The sequence below is a fragment of the Thunnus maccoyii genome, chromosome 16 (genome assembly GCF_910596095.1).
Source record: "Thunnus maccoyii chromosome 16, fThuMac1.1, whole genome shotgun sequence".
NCBI classification, from domain to species: Eukaryota; Metazoa; Chordata; class Actinopteri; order Scombriformes; family Scombridae; genus Thunnus; species Thunnus maccoyii.
The window spans coordinates 5,278,831-5,297,079 of NC_056548.1; the positions used below are offsets into that span (position 1 = coordinate 5,278,831).

At 38.8% G+C, this 18,249-nt stretch overlaps 2 protein-coding genes across 7 annotated transcripts in view; one reads left to right on the forward strand and one right to left on the reverse strand.

Moving 5' to 3' along the window:
• On the reverse strand, positions 1-4,760 carry LOC121880703. Of its 4 annotated transcripts, none has more exons than XM_042388157.1 (5): positions 4,246-4,760; positions 3,349-3,475; positions 2,670-2,755; positions 1,603-2,442; positions 1-1,031 (listed from the first exon to the last, which is right to left on the reverse strand). In XM_042388157.1, exons 3-5 carry the CDS (start codon positions 2,677-2,679, stop codon positions 328-330), a joined length of 1,554 nt encoding a protein of 517 aa, XP_042244091.1. In that variant the 5' UTR covers positions 2,680-2,755; positions 3,349-3,475; positions 4,246-4,760; the 3' UTR covers positions 1-327. The 4 variants fall into 4 exon arrangements, with proteins under 4 accessions (XP_042244091.1, XP_042244090.1, XP_042244092.1 ...); XM_042388156.1 differs by lacking the exon at positions 4,246-4,760 and adding an exon at positions 3,550-3,909; XM_042388158.1 differs by lacking the exon at positions 4,246-4,760 and adding an exon at positions 3,717-3,752.
• The window catches only part of dnaaf9 (dynein axonemal assembly factor 9), a 25,064-nt gene continuing 10,840 nt past the window's right edge, over positions 4,026-18,249 (forward strand). For all 3 annotated transcript variants that reach the window (XM_042388152.1, XM_042388154.1, XM_042388153.1), the window contains exons 1-30: positions 4,026-4,186; positions 5,457-5,536; positions 5,715-5,840; positions 5,925-6,049; positions 6,503-6,599; positions 6,778-6,884; positions 7,038-7,115; positions 7,646-7,747; positions 7,899-7,954; positions 8,060-8,195; positions 8,602-8,683; positions 9,421-9,457; positions 9,569-9,653; positions 9,744-9,820; positions 10,017-10,061; positions 10,354-10,399; positions 10,496-10,607; positions 10,862-10,932; positions 11,135-11,182; positions 11,281-11,368; positions 11,502-11,605; positions 11,813-11,956; positions 12,274-12,359; positions 12,635-12,736; positions 13,390-13,507; positions 13,659-13,747; positions 13,913-14,047; positions 14,411-14,536; positions 17,027-17,064; positions 17,989-18,124. In XM_042388152.1, the coding sequence (XP_042244086.1) occupies positions 4,131-4,186; positions 5,457-5,536; positions 5,715-5,840; positions 5,925-6,049; positions 6,503-6,599; positions 6,778-6,884; positions 7,038-7,115; positions 7,646-7,747; positions 7,899-7,954; positions 8,060-8,195; positions 8,602-8,683; positions 9,421-9,457; positions 9,569-9,653; positions 9,744-9,820; positions 10,017-10,061; positions 10,354-10,399; positions 10,496-10,607; positions 10,862-10,932; positions 11,135-11,182; positions 11,281-11,368; positions 11,502-11,605; positions 11,813-11,956; positions 12,274-12,359; positions 12,635-12,736; positions 13,390-13,507; positions 13,659-13,747; positions 13,913-14,047; positions 14,411-14,536; positions 17,027-17,064; positions 17,989-18,124 (2,732 nt within the window). In that variant the 5' untranslated portion in view covers positions 4,026-4,130. The remainder of the gene's footprint in view (positions 4,187-5,456; positions 5,537-5,714; positions 5,841-5,924; positions 6,050-6,502; positions 6,600-6,777; positions 6,885-7,037; positions 7,116-7,645; positions 7,748-7,898; positions 7,955-8,059; positions 8,196-8,601; positions 8,684-9,420; positions 9,458-9,568; positions 9,654-9,743; positions 9,821-10,016; positions 10,062-10,353; positions 10,400-10,495; positions 10,608-10,861; positions 10,933-11,134; positions 11,183-11,280; positions 11,369-11,501; positions 11,606-11,812; positions 11,957-12,273; positions 12,360-12,634; positions 12,737-13,389; positions 13,508-13,658; positions 13,748-13,912; positions 14,048-14,410; positions 14,537-17,026; positions 17,065-17,988; positions 18,125-18,249) is intronic.

The following is an 18,249-nucleotide window of genomic DNA, read 5'->3' on the forward strand; positions in this document are numbered from 1 at the left end:
ATATGATTTAAACTATATTTATGGTATGTTATAAACAATTTATTAATGTTTATACACTGCTTAAAAATGCTCAATAGATATGACAGCATCTAAAAGCAATACATTTGCAGTGTTATATAATCCAGTACAAAATCCCTGCAGTTAAAGCTCATTCCAAATAGTTGTATCAACATTTCTCTAACACAGTCTCAACAAAATTAAACTTTGGAGAGGTTTTAGAGAAATAAAATGAATTGTAGGCTTATTATATTACAGGCCTGTTGGATTAGATTAGCAAAAGACCTGCAATTAAACATAATAAATGCAACCTGCATGAGAGTAAAGAAATCAAGCATCTCTCAGCAAGTAGTTTACTTCCCCCTCATTCCCCTCTTCAATCACTTTCTTCCTCTCCTGCAGCTCCTGCACAGTAAATCTCATTGAGTAGGAGCGTCCTCCATGTGAGGCAGCCAGTTTGTTGATTCCTGAGAGCAGGTCTTTCACCTGAGGATAGCTTAGGGCATTCTGGGACTTTGCAACATTCAGCTCATAATAACGGCTTCCACACTTGCGGATGAGATCCTGCAGGGTTGCATGGGCTCCCGCCACATAGTCATTGATCCTCTGAGACCTGTGCTGGTTGTCGTCAAAGCGAACGAACAGGACGATGGTGTGCTCTGCTAACTCTTGTCCGAAGATTTTCTGCAGGTGCCACAACATCTCACACTCGCCCTGGGTGAAGCGCCCCACCTGGAGCACCAGCAGGAAGACGTGGGGTCCTGGGAGAGACAGAGCCAGGCAGTCCTTCACCAGCTCCAGGTTCTCCACCTCGTCTTCGTCCCACAGCTCGGGGGTGTCCACCAGGATGAGTCGCCTCCCTGCTGCAAACACTTCTTTTCTCTCACAAGCCAAGGTTGGCTGAGGGGGTTCATGGCTGGACACATTAACTGGGTATTGATTACCTGCTCTCTCCAGAATGAGATTTAGAGCAGAAGATTTCCCGCTGCCAGACAGACCCAACAGGACGACTGACATCTTCTTCGTTTCATCGTCTAAAAGCCAAAAAAAGGGAAGGATTCTATCTGTTAGAGAGAATCCTGAAAAAATCTTAAAAAATAAAAGAATAAAATAAGAATACCCACTGACTTTAAAACCCATACCTGGCTCAAAAACATTTGTACTTTATTTATAACCTTTAATTTAACCATTGGTGATTTGCACTGTTGTGGGTTACAGCATGAATATTTTATGACCACAAACCAAACATTAGATTGTGCACACTGTACATTATGACCAGTGATGTCATTGTGTAACTGTATCACCCCCTAGTGGGAGAAGATGCTGCACCAGAATGTCTGAAAATGCTAAACTTCTCTCAAAAAGGACACTTTTCCAAACAAAGTTGAGGATCTTTTTCTAAAGCTTGATCTAAAAAAAATCATATGGTTCTGTTGTAGAAACCATTCTACTACACTATATGTTTGTATAGGTGTAAATGTGTGGAGTACAGGAAAAACAGGATCTGCTTTTTCCTTTATCTTGACCATTTCTGACTTGAAACTCTATGGGCAATTAAAAAAACTAATCTTCGGAAAATTAATTCCCAAAACATTTCAGTCTTACCATCATGAACATTCATCTGGTGCTGCAACATGGCTTTGTGGCTTATCACAGCCTCCTCCAGGCTCTCTCTTTTTGTCTCATATTTCTTTCTCTCAGCTGCCTCCTTCTGTCTTTCCTCAGCATGCTTCGCCTTCAGCTCCTCCATCTCTTTGGCTCTTCTCTCCTCTCGCTGATGGACCAGCTGCTTGAAGGCCTGCACCTTCTCTTCGGCCTCCTGCACCTTCTGTTTCAACATCTTCATGGCTGTGTCTTCTGTGTTCCTTTTCTTAGCTTCAGCCAGCATGGTTTCAGTGTAGCCAGTCACACTGTTTTCAGTCAGCGTGTAGTCGACCATCTCGAATAGTGCACCTAGCTTGTCACTTGCAGCAGATGATGTGACTCGGCAGTATCTTCCATTGCATGTGGTTATCAACTCCAGGAGTGCGTCGTCCAACATTTCAACAACGTTTCCATCTTCCAGAGAGAGAATTACCAGGTATTTTAAAGCTTCAGCTCCAAAGTGTGCCTGCAGTATCTCTATCATTCTCTTATCCTGTTTTGTATAATCTCCACCTTGGATCAACAGTAGAAATGTAATTATTCCATCTCTGCAGGACTTAAAGCTACCATCTATGGCCTGTCTGATTCCCTCTTCTGTCATGTCTTGTTTGAATTCTGCATAGTGCAAGCTAATCGAGCGGCCATCCACCGTCAAGTCACAGACTTGATTTGATCCCAGAGAACTAAAGGTAAACTGGTGACGTTTGTCCTCACGGCTACCCTGCAGCAGAGATTTCAAAGAGGACCATTCGTCCACCGTGGATATGACTACCATCATCTGCCTCGTGTTAGTTACACCGTCTGCCAAACAACAGAATAGTGACTTGTCAATGACTTGTAATCATTTTAATGCACAAACCAAGTAATCATGTGTACTGACTAAAATCCAATTGCATTCACTTCACAGGCCTTGCAGTTGTTAACATAAAATTGAAATGAACAATTAACTGCAAATGAAATTAATAGTGATTCAAAGAATTAAAATGTGGGAAAACTCAGATTTTCATATATAGAAAAGAAATACTTACTGTGCGACATTTTGCAGGTGCTCTGGCGAGTCTGTGCTCAGATCCTTGTCAGCTCAAGATAACACATGAAACTGGATTCTCTGGCTCTGAAACAAGCATTATGAGGGTAAAAAAAAAAGAAAATGCTTCCTGATTACAGCATTTCACGTGTCACTCGCTGTTTTGTTGACAAGGAAGTGCATTCCACAACACAACCTGGAATGTACAAGCTACTGGTCTAATGCATCTTCGTCATGCAGATTTTAAAATATCCTTGCTAGCCATAGCACACTCTCTTTTTTCTTTGTCATACAAACACACACAGATTCACTCACACAATGTTTTTGCTACTACAGTAGGAGGACAATGCATTGAATTAGATAAATCCCCAATGCACCCTTACTTTAACCATAGTCACTACAGGCCAAAACCTGAACCAAAAATCATAACCTTAAGCAAGAGCAAAGTCTTAACCCTAAACTTTAATTGTTTACCTCATGGAGACCAGCTTTGTCCTCCAATATAAAGTGAATCCCCATAATGTGACTGTGTGGGCAGATTTCAGTGCCCGATGTGATTACATTTTAAATATGCCAGAGTATTAAAAGTAATATTTGAGGTAAACATTTTTAATAAACCGATTTATGGGAATTTACAATCCCCTAATTAGTTGGCCTTTTTCACTTGTTCCGTTTCCCACCTGAATCTATGAAGTTAATGCCCACTGCATAACGAAGCCTGTCAGTGAGACATCTTATGATTTTCTTCTTTGCATTACTGATGAATCAGCCTTCACTTAGGCTACTTACTCAAAAGAGATGTAGTGCCTGATATGCAAGATAAAATGTGAGCCAAAGTCCCTGTGGGCATGCACATTAATGAGAACCAAAATGGAAATCACTTAGTCTGGTTGTTGACTTCAGCAGAATTGGCCCTAATTCAATTCTCACTTATGATGAAGAGGGAGGGACAGTAGAAACCATGGAATTAACATTGGATAGCCCATACATGTATTTTAATCTGGACATAGATATAGCTACAGTAGGCTATGAGCAGGAGTTCCCTCACATACAAGACACAATTACTGAGATTACTAAGGGATTGCACCATCGCCCTCAATGCTGCTGCTGTCAAACCTCCCAAAACAAGACAGTACTACAGCGTAAAATGGGGGACATCGCTTGGTGAATTCGGATACATCCATTTCTGTTAAACGCTTGATTTGACCGATACGAAATAAATTGCGATAGGTTACGAAAATAGTCGGCAATAATAATATCAATGGGGATATATTGTCAGGATTGCCCAAAAGTATGATTAAGATTAACCCTTGACATCCCTAGATGTCGAATGGTTCGCCCCGTTGCTACGCTAGTGTAGACATTCTCCAGGGTGATGGAGAAGATGTAGCTATTCGGCCTGAAAATACGAGACGTTGATCGATTTTAAACGTGAATTGTGTACACCGTGACAACAATTACAATGGCCGGTTTAAGGAGAGTTAACGGAAAATACTCGGGAGTCAACCCAGCTGTCAGGTAATGTTTATATCGAGTTGTGTTTACAGATAACGCTTCAGTGAAGCTGTCAAGCTAACCCCGGCTAACGTTAGCGCGAACAGCTGTCCGTTATTTGTCGACGTTCCGACGCCAGTTATCGCTGGATAATGTGATTAGCTGGCTTGATACCTCGATAAATTAACGATGGTTTAGCCTCATTTCCAATATTAGCATAATTAACCTAGTAAACAAGTGAACGTTACACATTTATTTTACTGTGCCATAACACCCATTCCTATTGGAATACCTGCTTCTTTGCTAACGCCAATGAATAGCTTAACAAAATAGTTATGTAGGATGTGTAACGTAAAAAGTAGTTTGACGTTTGTATTTGCATGAAAAAAAAGAAAATGAATTTACTGGTCAGGCTAATATGATTGATATATGAGTTATATAGGATAATTCATGATCATAAAGTCATCAAAGAGGTCATTTTACTGTATAGTTCTGGAGAAAATTAAAAAGGAAAAAAAATTGCAAAACAGAATATTTGTTCATGTGTAAACCCTTGCTGAAAATGTGAACTAAATCTTGTTAACAACGATCATTTTACAGTACAGTCAAGGAGAAAATTAAAGGGAAAAGTCACCTCAAAAGTTCCTAAAAATCTATACAAAATATAGTTTCCTAAGTGGTTTTCTGAAAATTTCAATGGAAGCCAATGGAAAGAAGAGTGACTCCCAACTAAGACCATATGAAGTTTTAGGTCATTTTACTGTACAGTTTTTTATTATTATAAAAGTTATATTGTAAGTATAATAACATTGATGATTATTAGATGTTTAATATCTCATAATCATGTCAGTGATTTTGGAGTAAATAGTATGAAGATGTACAGCTGAAACAATTAACTAGCTAGTCCATCAAACAACAATTTCTAATTGATTAGGGTAATTATCAGTCACTTTGTCATTGCTTCTCAAATATGGTTTTCTGAGTTTCAGTGTTAGTGATGGGTTTTGTTAATCGAACAAAACAACGAAACAATGATCCTTTTTCACAATTTTCTGACATTTTATAGGCTAAATGATTAATTGATTAATTAAGAAAATAATCAGATTAACCAGTAATGATAATAATTGTTTGTTGCAGGCTTGCATACTTATCAGACATTTCTTATAATTGAGGAGCTGCTAAGTCATTATGAGATGTGGAGATCATAATTTTGAGATAATTTTCTGTTCATAATTTACTCCCTTACTGCCATTATTATATATATTTATTTATTTTTGTTTTTTTTTCTATTCAGTTGCTGTCGCCTGCGTCAGGTTCAGTCTCTGCTCTCTGATGGCGGCGCTGCCACTCCGGATGGCATCCTGTGCTCTCTTGGTATGTGATGCTGCAAATTTTTTATCTTGATCCTTTACTTCTTTTGGCATTTGTACCCGAACTGATATGTTTATAGTAAATACTTGGCTTCAGAGCACATGGAATATAAGACATTTTATATGATCATTCCAAAGCATATAATAAACATTAATGGTTGTTTATGTGTGTTGTATTTCAGGAATTGACAGCAGATATAATGAAGGCTGCACTGAGCTTGCCAAATACCTGTTCTATGGATTATATGGAAGAAATCAGCTGAATCTGGAACATTTGCTTGAGGAATTTTCTGAGGAAATGCTGGATGGTGAGTTTCTCGAGTGCTGTTCACTATATTTTAATCATGTTTTAGTTTTTACCTACTCTGAACTCTTGCTCATCTCCTCGCCAGATGTAATCCTTCTGATCAAGGCGGAGTGTGTTCATCTGTACTGCAACCCAATGAACTACAGTTACCTGTTGCCCTACGTGTCTCACTGGAGAAACCTGCATCTCTACTGCATGACAGAGGCAGAGGTGAAAACGCCTTCTTCCTCCCCTAAAGGCCTATTAGTCCTGTTAATTATATACTTCCTGTATGCACTGGCTATTTGTAGGAGTAATATATTGAGCGTTAACCTTATTACGAGTGTTAAGCCATGTTAATGTGTCCACTTTGCAGCAGTTTAAACCCTTGCAGCATACCTGTAATGCACTTCCCTTTTAGATTAGTGATCTTAAATGTTACACCTCGTCTACAGTGGCTGTGCAGCAAAAGCAGCATATCTGTTTTCATCTATGACGCAGTGTATTCTAGGTTTACCTGCACTTTCTGCACAGTTGACTTGTCCTCTTTGGAGCTGTTAGTTGCTTCTAAAAAACTAAATGAACCACCTTTGTTTTGATTTTTTTACTGTGATTGATATTACAGAGATCCTAAGTTCTTTTCCTTTTTTGTCTTCTCATGTATTTTTCATCCTCCACACACAGTATGAAGATGAAGAAGCAGCAGAAGAGTTCAAAATCTCCAGTTTTGTCACAATGGTGCAGGACTGCCATCGTATCGGAGTACCTTACAGTTCACAGGGTACAAATCAACACAATTTAACCTCCACATTAATTTACTACATATGTGTTGAAGACAAATTGTATTGCATGACACTGTGAGCCAGTAAATAGATGAATACAATGTAGTTTCACAGCTTGTATTTACTGTGTAATTACAACAACGCAGGTATTTATACTTGCTCTACTGTTATTTTTAGGACACATCCAGAAGTTTGATATGTTTATGGTGGAAAAATGGCCCCTCATTCAAGCATTTGCACTGGAAGGCATCGGCAGAGGAAGCTTTTTCACCATGAAGTACAAGGTACCTTCAAATTTACAAACTAAAGACATTTGTTCGGCTCTTAAGTGCAGCAAATCGAACAACATTTGTAGCACTACTGTACATTGTGCTCGTGCTCCTTTACTTCTTGTTTCAGCTTGTTTTTGTTTATGAATTCTCATTTTTCTTTTCCAGCTAATGGACATGAGTGAGAGGCTGTGGCAGGTGTACAACAGACTCGACCCAGTGTCCCTGGATAATCTACTAAGCGAGGTAACACTGAGGTTCTTTATTCACTGACCTTTCTAACCTTATTCTGTCACAAATAACCCCCAGGCCTTCGTCTAATATATTCATGGCCACACATCTAATGTGTTTTTTTTAGAATGATCAATAATTTGTTGGTTTTGATCACCAAGAAGTTAGGTTAGTTAAAAGTTACACCATAGTATCTGATAAATTAAGGTGCATGAGTCCATATTTGGTAATAATTTATGTCTTATGTCTTATTTTATGTCTAACTTATGTCATTAATACTTTTTTAGCTGTTGGTCAAGTATACAGTAGGGATTGTAAGGCATCTATTTAGGATCTGGTAGTTTTTCATAAATATTTTACGTTTTATAGATGAAATTATGAATTAAACTGATTCAAAAAACAACTAAATCTACTGTAAAAACTGAGTATTTGCTACACCTAGTGGTAAAATGATGATAGTTGTTTATTCATATTTGGTATATGAAGGTTTGAACATGAGCGGTCAATACGATGCTGTACTCTAACCTGGCTATTGTTTGGTTTAGGACTTGGTTAACTTTGAGAAGCAGTGGACCAGCTTTTTCTCCAGCATGGACCTGGAGAGCCATCTGTCCATCTTGGAGCTGTCTGAAGCTCAGGCAGGAGAAGTAAGTGAATAGTCCTAAAAGAACAGAATCCTCTGGACGTTAATTTAATGTTACTGTTTACTACCTTTAGTAATTTTGTTTTTGTTTTTGGTTTTATATCTGGTCTCAGTTTTCAGGTTAGTGCATTAAGCGTATTCTCATTAATCTACAGGCATTCCGCACGTATTACTCCCATGGACTGATCTCAAGCAACATCACTGATAAAAGGTTTACATCATATTCAATGTCAAAATACTAAAATTACATTCAGTTGTGGTGTAGTAGTTTGTAGAATAAAAAAAAACACTCAGGTGATTATTTCTTTGATTTCAGTAAAAGTCAGCAGCCCTTTGTGTTGTTTGGGAGGCATTCCTCCTCAGAGGATCTGGAGAGCTACTCCTTCAACTTTCCCTCTGAGAGTCATCAGGTTCGCAACACAGGACCTCGAGCCTCCACAGCCAGACACATGGTAAGAAGCAGCAGCTGAGTACAAGCAGACATTCTCTGCTGATGCTCCAATATAAAACACTATAATATGGAAAAATCATATAGCGAACACTGTAAACTATGATCCGCCACTGTAAAAACCTGCACATTCTTCTGCTGTCATCATTTTATTATGTTAATTAAATGTGTGCAATCAACATTTAATACATTAATTAAGCTAAAGAGAAACACTGGCATGCAGCACCACCTGGTGAAGGAATTTAGAATAACAAGTGGTCAGTGAGTGTTATTTAAATGTTTAAATGTTTAAAAGTGATGACTCATCAAGTTGATTTAGGTCATTTTACACCATTTTTGTCTGTCATTTGTGAAATGGGGATATTTGCCATTATCGTATGTTTCAAAACAAACACTTTTTTGTCCTTTAGATCTTGCAGTGTGTGGCTCCCAAAGGACCGTTAGCCTGCACTCGAACCTATTTCTTTGGGACCACCCACACCCCATACCTTGGTGAGGTTATATTGTATGACTTTGCTATCTTTTATTTTCCAATGCAGCTATACACTGTACATATAGACTACCTGAGATGTAGCCAACAGCTCTGTATGACTGTTACACAATGTCTATGCAGGATCTGTCATAGACTCTATGTAATATAGGCTGTAAGTATATAATACATATTATACAGTCAATAAGAATATAATAATATATATAATACAGTCTATGGGATGTGTAGTGAAAGCAGCTTCATCAGTGTCTATACAGGATACATACAGGCATTTTGGCATCACACACAGCCCAACACATGATCACTGTGTCACACGATCACGCGAAAAACAGACTTGAAGTATAAAAATATGCTTTGGGTCACAGTTACACACATATAGCATGAGCCATTACACAGCCTGTGTAGACAGCTGTATGGATTAAAATAAGATCATATCTGTTCCATCATGTGTGACACGGATGACTGAAAAATGCAGCTGAAACGCCTCCTGTGTGGTTAAGCCATCAGTATTAACAGTTGAAGAAAAAAATATATCAATTGCCTGTATGTGAAGTTTTAAGAAATCTTTTTTTTCACATTTTACATTATTGTCTGTAGGATTACATTTTGGGTAAATGCTTTGAGTTAAATGCAGAGTCCTGAAGGGGCTCAGCTGGCCCGGGGTTAGCTGTAATATGAGAAGCCCTTATTTGTATCGTTAGTCTATAATTTGTTTACACTCGCTGTATTTCACCCACAGGAAATCAAAATACACAGCAAAAGAAAACAGAAGTCTTGTAAGTAATTGTACTTTTCATAATCAGTATTTTCCTACTAAGTTACTGTATGATCGTTGTTAAATGTTTCAGAATATTTGACGGATTTGTTTTCTTGTTTATTTTTTTCAGACTTTTGTCACAGATTTATTCAGCTGCTGTTCAAGCAGTTCTTTCAGGAATCAAATGCTACTCCTGTTCCTCCAGTCCCACCAAGGTAAAAAAAACAACAACAACAATCTGTCTGTTTTAACATTTATCTTACATGCAGCATGCACAGTTGCTCATAAAGAAATACTTTTTTTAGGCAAAAGATGTAGCAGAGCAAACCTTTCTGATGACTTTGGACTCGTTGAATTTAAGTCAGTACCGCAGCGCTCTCAGGTAAAAACTGGTTGTTATTCATTTTTTATCTCTTGTCCACTGTTAGTGCAATAGGCTGTTTTTTTAGTGTCCAGGTGTTTACTTAAGTTGTTCAGTAATTAAATGATATCCATCATTGCCATCGAAACTTTCAGCCAAGCATGAAATGAAATGTATTGTTTGAATCTCTGTTTGATTCGGTGTTTTCCCTCTTAAGGTCCAAATGTGACTTCAACATTCAAGCAGTGAACAAGCAAGGAAGGTGAGAGTTATCTCGTCCTCATGAGTCATTTATTTGTCTTAAAAGTTGTTTTTCATAAATATTCTTCTGCAAACATTTCCATAATGTTAACTGCATACAGCATTGCATCTACAATACATTAATTTGACAGAAGCTTTTGTCCAAAGCGACTTACAATTAGTGCATTCAGTGTTTTCAGTGCTACAGTACAATACTTATAGATTTCTATATTAATTAATGCTTTCTTATGAACGTTTCTATTAATATGTGATTTCACTTCTAAAGAGCCTTTCTTGTTTTGTCTAATCTACAGGATCATTCCCTTGTCTGAAGACGAAAGCCGTTACATGATAAAAACAGTAAGTAAGAGTATCAGTATTCTTTTTTTCTCAACAATAAACAGTTAACAGTTTTCCACAGAAAATGTTTATTATTCCACTTCTTGTCTCCCAAAGGCCTCCATGACCGTCCATGACATCCCAGACCTGCAGTGGGATGGGGGGGATCTGGGCTCTGTGGTCTTCTCTGAATCTTTCTTGGAGTCCAGCATCAACATTCAACAGAAAGGTAGAATATTGATTACATCAAGTCTAATTAGTACGGACTGCTGATTGATTTCACACAGGAAATTAGATTTACATAAACAGGACAAATCCACAGGTCAGCATCAACAGAAAAAGGAGATTTCATTTGAAGACTAGTCTAAAAATGGACAGTTTTCTGCACCGAGGATCATATTTGTGATTCATCTTCCATGTTTGTCATTCTTTGGTTTTGTTATTTATCCTCCATGTCAGACAAGTCTGTTTCCTCTCCTGCAGATGGCACTGTGTCCTCAGATAGCTGCTACACCATCCTCACTACAACGGTGCCTCGCTACGCCTGCTGGCTGGTATGTGTGGGGCTGAAATTCACATTTCACATTTCACATTTCACATGAATGTTAACCAAACATTGAGTTACTTAGTCTTGGTTTTGTTACAATTAAAGTTTACTAATGCAGACATTTTCAGTCTTTATCTAGAAGTAGTAGAGAGTAGTTGAATATTTGTTTTTAGCATCCTTGTTTGTCATGATGGTCATGTTGTTTTCAGATGGAATCTGATGTGAAGCAATCTGAGCAAGCTCAAAATCTTACAAAGGTAAGTTCAGAGGCTTCATGTACCCACTGCACTACATGTTTACAGGCTTATATACAGTATGTATGTTTATATGACCTCATATGTGTTTTAAACCGAAGGAGGAAGGTACATGTTTGGGAACTGCTCTGACTGTAGCAGATGCTGCTTACGTCTTCTCCAGCAGCCAGCTCTCCACACCTGAAGAAGGTAACACTCTCACTAAAGATGTGGGTCATCTTGTAACCTGTGTTGTATTATATTTGGGCCGATATTGTACCTTATGTGACAAAGAGTTGTGATTTGGTATCATTTTTTTTACTATTTATGCAAATATTATCAGGGAAAATCATCTTCTTCTCTGGGGGACTCCTGTTTATCCATTCTCAATATGGAAGCATCACCGTCTCCAAGGATCACATCAGCAACATCAAGTTCTATGATCCGGTATGCATATTAATGACATGACTGGAAAAATATGAAATATTTACAATTTTATCATGTGATTTGAAGTTCAATCGTTGCATTGCATCACGCATATATTTTTGTAAACAAGATTTGTTTTGTTATTGATTTCTAAAACATAGTAATGCGTATGCTGTTTAATTCCTGCTATCAGCTTGTGTGATTCAGCATGCATCCTCTTATCAACAGGACTCCGGTGCTGTAGCTTCTCTCATTTTGGAGTATGAGAGCACCCTGCTCCCCCACCTCCCGTTCCCTCTCCAAAGCTCTGACCAGTGTCTGGTCTTTGCTCTTCAGCCCAGGTCTAAGAGCCACAGGGCCTTCTATTCCAAGGTAAGACCTTGAGACAGTGACTTCTGACTTGACTCGAGATGGAAGATACACGGCGCTATCTGAGTACGGCTGACTCAGAATATCAGTCTCTCATCATGCCTGTGGGCAATTCAACAAGGATGTCTTTAACTCACACTAGGACTGAAAATATTTAGTTTGAGAGATCTATGAGTCATAGATTAAAGGCAGGAAAGGATTTGGGTTTGTGTTGGTTCCAGGATAATCCATCACTGAAAAATATGTTTTTTTAATCCCACTTCCTCTTCATTTTATGCTCATCAAAGATACAAAATGAACCTTTTCACTCTTGGTTTCAGGTTTTGTCAGTGTGGAAAAACTCTGAATCTGGACTCTCTCTACAAATGGTGGAACAAGAACACCTGACCTGGAGCCAGAGAAACATGTAAGATAACTGCATGTGTTTTACTGATATTCGTTTTTTTGTATCCTAGATTCTGGAGGATGGAGTATTGATATAGACACTTGTATCACTTGTATTTGATCAAATAAGATAAATTAGGACACAGTCATTTGAATTTTCCCAGTGCTCAGTTATCAGTATGTCAATTTGAATTATTTTAGTCCCTTTCTCACCATATCATCAGATTTTGATAGTTCTTAAAACTGTTTGATACTTACTGTCATGCTGAATAAATTGTAATAACTCTTTTCTCTCAGGCACACCAGACTGCAGAAGCTGCACGACAGTCAGGAGCCACCAGTCGCCAAACGCAGAGGCAGCCTGAAGACTTCATACTCCCAGCTGCCAGAGCAGGACATGTTAGTATAAACACCCGGATCAATGAACGCCTGCGCACCTGACTCCAAACCACAAATTTATTTTAATAGACAACGTTTCGATCCCAGTTGGATCTTTATCCGGTCACGCTCCAATTACTCAGTAAAGTGCTTCAGAGTTGGACCAAACAAATAATAAAACCTGATGCTAGGTACTGTTTAATCAGGACTATGTCCTCCTAAAATAGAATTTAAGGCCGTCTTTCTCGGTGCAGAGTATTCAGTGGTGGGCATCCACGCTGGAAAGGTCTTTTCTGCTGCAAGAAAATCTATAAAATAATGTAGATTCATGATCTGGCACAAAAACACACATTTTATTCCTGCCATTATTGCTAAAACAAAGAGCACCCGCGTTTCCTGTCTCTCTGTCTCTCTCTCTGTCTCTCTCTTATGACTATAAAATAAAAGCAAAAAATGATAAATACATTTTTGCACGATTTGTCCAAATAAGTCAGTTCATATTAGGTGTATTCAACATTATCAGTCAGAAAATTGACTTTATATAGACTTTTGTCTATTTTATCCTTAGAAATACATGGTTTTAGTCACAAGATATGTTGTTTTTACATCTAGACATGCCGATCAGTTGTGAACCCATTACTATCTACTGATTGCTGTATTCTGGTCTATGCCAGGTTTCTGCAGCACTTTTCTCTGAGTAGTATTGGTCAGGAGCCCATTCTGTATGACCACCTGGGGACGCTCTTTCCCTCCTCAGACTTGAGGAACCCGGTCAGCAGCCAGGGAGACAAGGTGAGCACATAGACTAGGATTCAGTGCATCTCCCTCATTTCAAAAATGTAGACAAGGTAAATATTTTTTCTAGTTCCTTTAAAGGAATGTTATGGATATGGTAAAGCTGATACTATGCAAATCTGATGTGGACCTTTTAATGTGTGAAAAGGTTGTCATAACCATCATCACTGGGCTGCCAGGAAGCCATAAGAAGAGACTCTGCAACTTCCTGGTCCAGCTGAACAAGGAATGCGGAAGGTGAGAGAGATTTAATCTAATAAGGTTTCTTTGGTTTGCTTTTTGTTCTATTTTTTCTGTTATTCCTTTTTAATCTGACATATGTTGTAGTTATTTCATTATGATAATAATAATTAGAAGAGCACAAACGAAAATAATACAAATTGATTTGCATTCCACCTGCAGGTGGGTGGTGTACGAGCCTGCTCCTGACAGCCGTGACAGCTTCTCAGCCTCTCACCTCCAGCAGTATTTGTCCAGCTTCCTGGAGAGCCAGAGAGGCCCAGGAGGCAAACCCCGTCTGTTGGTTCTCTCACCTGGGTAAGAAAGGCTGCTGATCAGCTTGATATAGCAAAGAACTGAGAAGTCAAGAATAATACAGAAGAGCAGAACTCAGGTTCATGGATGCGTTTCATTACAACAAAAAAACAACAACAATGTGAAAATATTAACTGATGTTCATCATTTAATCATTTAAAACCCAGATAATCTCATCATGATTCATAAAATAGATCTTAGTATCTAAACCTTTTCAGCATTCAGAGTGTCTGTTGTTAAAAGAAGATTGTATATGAAGTTGTATATGTATTCAAATCCAGCGTTCACCAGAGTGGATTAATTTACCTTTCTCTATCAGCTTGTGGGGACTTTAACATTTGTAAATGTTCCTTCCAACATATACAGATACACTGATGTCCTGGATATAGTCCAGGCCGTGCTTTTCCACCCTGACCCAGTTGTCCAAGCCTGTTTCACCATCGGCGCTGTCACCGCCTGTGTGGATCCACTCGCCTCCTGCATGGAGCACAGGTGAACCTTCTGTCTGCTGTTGTTAAAAAGAAACACAAAAAAAACAGTCTTTCACTGCCATAAAGAGATATGTATATTTCAGATGAATTCATATCCACTGACATTAAACCGCACACAAAGTTGCTGAGTGAGTGAATTTCATACAGACCAGAAACTAGGGGACGTGTGTTGGATGACAGTGAGTTGAGACCAAATATAGACGTCAGTGTACAATTTCATGTTGTCTCCCTTTGTGCATGCTGAAGAAAAAATTCTAAAATTGTTTTGTGTTTACTGAGTAACCTAAAATAAAATAAAATCACTTCCAGCTTACTAATCATCAACCTCAGTGCTGGATAATAATATATTATATGACCCTATTTGATAGTAACTCTGTTCTGATTTGAAGACACGTAAGTTAGTGACATAGTCAGTAACACCCAGCACCTGCTTCATGCTAATGCTTTTATCAGATTCCCAGGGGCTGGAAGGCTTTTACTTTGAAGCAGCTGCATGGGTTCAAGTATGTATCATCATCATCATCATCTTAAAGGAATCCTACACTGAAGATCTAATGTGTCAGAAATACTCTCTCTATCTCTGGGCTTGAGTGTTGGCTCTAAAAAGAGGATAGTTTGCTCCTTTGCAGAGGACTGCAGGTGTAGTTTAATGCAGTTTCACTACAAAAACACTCCTGAAGCACCACCCGTCCCTATTATTAATATGTTATAAAAACTTTTCATTTGTTGCGAGTACAGTTAGCTGTTTAAGACAACATAAGCAAACGTAGTTGGATGCAACAAACCAGAGAGATAACTTGAAATTCAAGTTGAGGATTCTACTCATTTCTGTTTTCAAGTAACATACGGACAGACCAGGCGATGACAGACAGGGCTGGATGTTGATAAATGGTTGAAGTACCGGAGGTTTCCAGGACGAGGTTACATGACACTTTTAGCTATTAAAACTCAAGGCTAGGTCTTTTACAGAGAGGATCAGTCCTACATTTAATCTCACTCTCCTTTTGTTACAGGCTTTAGATGTAGCTTACAGAGCTTCTCACTGTCATAGATTGACTGAGCTGATCCACACAATATGACATACCACTCCGGTTAATAGGCTGTTTTCCACTGCACAGCCATGCTGGGCCTGCCAGTGATACTGGCATACAGATGAGATCAGTGTAGAGGGTCTAGTTTTTACAACATGCGTGGAGAATTACTGCTGCCATTTTTCATTATCCCCAAGAAATTTCATTAAAAGCCAGGAGGTGTTATGTAATAAAAAATAATAATAATACATACATACATTCAATTTGCACCACACTTTTCATTCATAGTGAAACTCAAAGTGCTACAGTATTAAAAACATATGTTCAGTTTGGTTCTGCACAATAAGATTCTTATATGATATATATTTGCATACATGCTCTATAAATACGTTGAGATGACCCTCCAGTCCGACTCAGACCTACTTGCCTGAGTAGTGGAAAGATGTGCAGCAATGTGGTTAGCGCTGACTTTTCCATTTGAGGCATCTTCAGAAAGCCCCTGTCACTGTCTGTTGCCATAGATTGTATGGAGGTCTATGGACCCCCACTATGGTGCTAATTGGGTGTGGTTAGCCCAGCTTAGACCTGACCTCCCCGTCACCTCCCTCAGCATAGCCCTCTAATCCCCCAGATCCACATGTGCGACCAGCACCCCCTCCTCAGCGAAGCTCATCAGTCAGTCATGATCCATTCTTTGTGATGGATGTAGACAGTTCATTACATCAGGACAGAAAAGATAAATGCCTTTCAAATTGCTGATTCCCCCCCCCCCTTCAGCCTGTAGGCTCTTCAAGAGCTTCAGGCTGTGGGGGAGCGAATGGTTATTCAGAGAGGGATGTATAACGCTGATCGATTTGACAACACAGGATAAATTATGTTAAGATTAAATGAAATTACAGAAAGCTTTTACATTGGTCAGTTGCCAGTCACAGTCATGATATCATCCTATGAAAAATGCTTTGCAGGATGGATAACCTGATTGCAAACCAAGGACCATAACATGGAATTAGCCTGTTTGTTGCTACACAACTTTGGCAAACACCCGTTGTGGAACACAGCATGGGTTAAAATAAAGAAGACTCTTAAGCTAAATACATTCAGACTCAGTTCTTGTATGTGTGTGACTCAAATACATGAAGCTTATTTTCAATATGTTTAAAGTACTGGTCGCAGTAGCTGTTGATCCCAAACGGAATAAGTAATGAATACGTTTACATTGTCACAGATGAAGAAAAGTTCATCTTCAAAACGATGATTACAATTTATTTCCGGCATAATCTCTATACAGTAGTTGGTTTAGCAATTAATCAGCACCCATAACACCAAACAGTCATCTGGTTGTCTTTGAAACGCTGCTGAGGGTGTTCTCAAACATGCTTGATACATGTCTGAAAAGGCTAAGAAACAGAATCTATCCTCAACACTAAATTTGCATCGCTTTCCTTTGTCTTTCATTCTAGGTTTGCTTTTCCTAAGCTGTTGGAGCAGTGTAGTCAAGGTAAGTCCTGTCTGATACAATCTACTACCCTTCTGTCCCCCAACAACAAAATCAAGATAAACATTTTTTTCATGGCATACTGAGGAAACATCAAATTGATATTAATTGATATTGACGTGAAGCTCTTTTGGAAGCTGTGTAAAGAAGCCATTTTATACATCATGCTGCTTGGTTGTAGAGAATAAACATTCCCAAACAGTCGTAAAAGGTCAAGAGTGTATTATTTTTCAAACTGTCAAACTAGATTTAGTAGCAATGAGAAAAAAGAACCAACAAAAACACCTAGTGAAGAAATAAATCTGCAGAAGCCTTTGTTTTTAGCATTTATGACTTGTGAAATGTTCCCTGCCATCTCCCCTCCTCCCCTGACCATTTGAAAATGTGACACTGGCACTTATTATCAACATATTACACAAACATATGACAATTATTATGTTGTATTGAACAGTAAAGCTCTTAGTAATCATTTAAATGCCATTCATTTCATGTAAATTAACATCCCACATCCTGCAGCTATACTGGCTACATGTATACAGTGCATGTTTCATGTTTTATGTGGGTTTACACCATCATTGCCATCTTTGTTACTGGAACCAGATCCAGTTTGGGTAGCGTGGGGGAAGTCTAGCTGGGTGCAGCTGTCATCGCATGAGCGAGGGGCAACCACCGTAGTTGAATGTGGCATCTAATAACTTGTTATTCCTTTTGTATCTTACTGGAGGATTTGAAGGAATCAAACTGTTAATTTCCATATAAATCCAGCTCACAGGTAGAAAAACGCTGCAGCTGCAGTAGTAATGCCAGTAAATCAAACCGAGTGTATATGTATTTCTGCAGTGGCTTGAATGGTTTTGTATTTTCAGCAAAGTGAGTCAGTTTCTCCTGGAATTCATATTCCCTTTTTTGTGCCTCATTGTATGTCAGGTATTGTGAGTACAGTGGTGTTCACCGGGCTGACAGCAGAGCAGAAGCACCCTCTCATGCAGCATGTTCAGCAGTTGGTACGCTCTGCCAACCCCACCGCAGCCTTCATACTGGGAGAGAGAGGAGCTGTCACCAGGTAGGCGCCCACAGAATCATGATCAATGCCGCAAACAGTCATTTAACTGCTTTTATCTTTACTTAAAATATTCTCTTTAGGCTACATTTTATTCTGCTTTTTTTAAAATCAGTTGGGTCAGAGCA

Excerpts from the sequence above, each read along its gene's own strand:
- LOC121880703 (XM_042388157.1), bottom strand. Across the intron at positions 1,032-1,602 it reads CCAGATGAATGTTCATGATG|ACGATGAAACGAAGAAGATG; the intron begins GTAAGACTGAAA and ends TTTGGCTTTTAG.